Source organism: Sinocyclocheilus grahami, unplaced genomic scaffold (assembly GCF_001515645.1).
Source record: "Sinocyclocheilus grahami isolate Dianchi unplaced genomic scaffold, SAMN03320097.WGS_v1.1 scaffold953.1, whole genome shotgun sequence".
NCBI lineage: Eukaryota > Metazoa > Chordata > Actinopteri > Cypriniformes > Cyprinidae > Sinocyclocheilus > Sinocyclocheilus grahami.
Window position 1 is genome coordinate 161,074 of NW_015506132.1, and position 2,453 is coordinate 163,526.

The window sequence follows — 2,453 nt, forward strand, 5'->3', positions numbered from 1 at the left end:
TGTGTTGTCCCCCCTTTAATAAAAAACAACAACAACACCAACGTACCATCTGTTCTAAGTATTGCGAGAGTATTGTGTCGTGAGATCAGTATTGTGTATTGATCTGAATCGTGACATGAGTGTAGTGTTACATCCCTATTAAAAATGCATGTAAAATTCTGTTGTTGTTGTTTTTTTCTTCATATCCAGCAAGTGCAGTAAATCCTTTTCTTCAAAATCACAAATAATACATATCATTGATGAATTAGGTGTTGAATACTCACATAAGCCGGAGGGATCGCAAATTCAGAACGTTCTGGTAATTAATGACGAGTCTGAAAAACAAAATATTTTATACATTCAAGAGGAAAACATTGAAAAATATTTAAATGTATACTGGTTTCTGCTTGATTATGATCCTGACCTTGACAGTGTTTCATTGCAAACGGAACCAGCCGTGAAGTCAGCAGAAGCATTAAAAATGTCTCTTGCCAGATCATCCTGGTTCCCAGAGTAACGAGCGAGGAGAGTGTCGGCCCAGAGCAGGATGCAGGGCTGGCCCGCTGTGTTGTTGACGACGAGTGGAGGTTTCACAGATGACTGTGGTGGTGCCTGAAGTAGCGACCGGCCCACAGAACGTCCTGCCATTACTGGGGTCTCCTCAATGACCTACAAAAGAAGGATAAATGACAAAAAACTATTTTGTTCAGGGTTTCATCAAAGCTGTCGTGGATTTATCATCTCAAATGAAGAGGAACATAATGTGAGAGAACAAACTGCAGTACATACTAACTTGTCCTTATGATTTTCCTTATTTGGATAAAAGCATCTGCGAAATGAATAAATGTCAAGGTAAGGTAGATGTGAGCACTTACTCTAGAGGGCTTCAGACCAGTGTATACAGCAGTGTAAGGCTCATCCTGAGATTTGAACACATCGAGGACCTCTCCAATGATCGCATCTAATCAGAAAGAAATCTTACATCCTATAGTATAGTACAACAATACTGACAAACACATGGCATCAAGTTAGGAAGAATTAAACCATAAAAAGCAATAAACAATCAAACAATTATATTAAAATAATTATCTAATCTAATAAAAAAAAAAATTAACTACTCACCATTTTTCAAAAGCAATTCCTTTGTCTGATCCCTGACATTCAAACAAAGCAAAAACAGTGTTATCTTTGTATCATTAATATACTATTATAGTATTTATTAAAATGTAAATTACCTTTAATTTTTACATTTTCTTTTTTTTAGATAATTTTGTTGTGTGATTGTCATTTTCATTATTTTTTTGTTTTTACATTTATATTTAGCTTCCAGTGATTTTCAGTTTTTAGTTTTAATAATTTTAGTACTTCAACTTATTTTGTACTTTAACTAACTTAAACTTATTTTAAGTGGTGGCCAAGGAAATATTTGTAATTTTCTGCTTCAGTTTTCATCTAATATTTTTACTTTAAGTTAAGGGAAGTTAACATTTTAACATTATTATTGAAATTCAGAGTGCCTTGCAAAAGCATTCAGACATTAACCAATTGCTTCACGTTACTGAAATTTTGTGCAAAACTTTGAAACAGAAAATTTATCATTTTGGAATTACATTGTTTTATGACTCCCCCCTATTTTAAAATGAATCATTTTGGCATCACATTGTTTTATATTTAATGCTATATTTTAGTCCCTGTGCTGCAGAAAGATATCGAGATGAAAAACATGAAAGTGCCTTATAACCAATACATTGGTTAAGAATCTGAACACTTTTTGTAAGACATTTTATTCATAAAATAAATAACATTACAGAACATCTTACCCAGCAGTGTAAGGGAGATGGACAGCCAGCAGTGAAGGCTGTGCGGTGTTCAGCTTGATTTCCTTCAGGGTGCTGAGGTCGATGTGGACTGCTGGGATACCCAGCTCTCCCTGGAAGAGTTCCAGGATGGAATGTGATGCAGACCAGTCCAGGGCTGGCAACACCAGGGGATTGGAGGACATCTGAAGTGCTGACTTGAATACCAAGAGAGAAATGTTGATGAGAATGTTGAGAGACATCTAGTTGTGCTATCCCTCCTGAATTAAAGGGGTCATATGATGCGATTTCAAGTTTTCCTTTCTCTTTGGAGGGTTACAAGCTGATTGTGCATAGATAAGATCCCTGAAGTTGCAAAGACTAAAGTCTCAAAACCAAAGAGATATTCTTTATCAAAGTTAAGACTCTGCCACTCCCAGACTCCCCCCTAAAATGGCTCGTTCTAACACACGCCCCCACATATCTACCTCACTATGTGGAAAATAATTGCATAATGCCACCCAAATGTCCACGCAAAGAAAGAAGGCGTGGTTTTAGTAACCGCAGTTAGTGTTGAAGCAGCATGTCAGGGAGACACTTGGTGTTTCTAGGTGAAAGCAAAAGCACTTTATTTGGCCTTCCGAAAGTAGATGCATTTAGGAATCTTTAAGATTACTT

At 36.4% G+C, this 2,453-nt stretch overlaps 1 protein-coding gene across 1 annotated transcript; it reads right to left on the minus strand.

Moving 5' to 3' along the window:
• Nucleotides 1-50: 50 nt before the first annotated feature.
• On the minus strand, nt 51-2,041 carry LOC107564643 (V-type proton ATPase subunit S1-like). Its single transcript, XM_016249776.1, has 5 exons — nt 1,800-2,041; nt 1,102-1,133; nt 855-940; nt 404-648; nt 51-314 (listed from the first exon to the last, which is right to left on the minus strand). Exons 1-5 carry the CDS (start codon nt 2,036-2,038, stop codon nt 260-262), a joined length of 657 nt encoding a protein of 218 aa, XP_016105262.1. The 5' UTR covers nt 2,039-2,041; the 3' UTR covers nt 51-259.
• Nucleotides 2,042-2,453: the final 412 nt, after the last annotated feature.

Coding starts and splice junctions, on each gene's coding strand:
- LOC107564643 (XM_016249776.1), bottom strand. CDS start 2,038: ATGTCTCTCAACATTCTCATCAACATTTCTCTCTTGGTATTCAAGTCA. Junction 941..1,101: donor GGAATTGCTTTTGAAAAATG/GTGAGTAGTTAA, acceptor CTTTCTGATTAG/ATGCGATCATTGGAGAGGTC. Junction 315..403: donor TGCAATGAAACACTGTCAAG/GTCAGGATCATA, acceptor TTTGTTTTTCAG/ACTCGTCATTAATTACCAGA.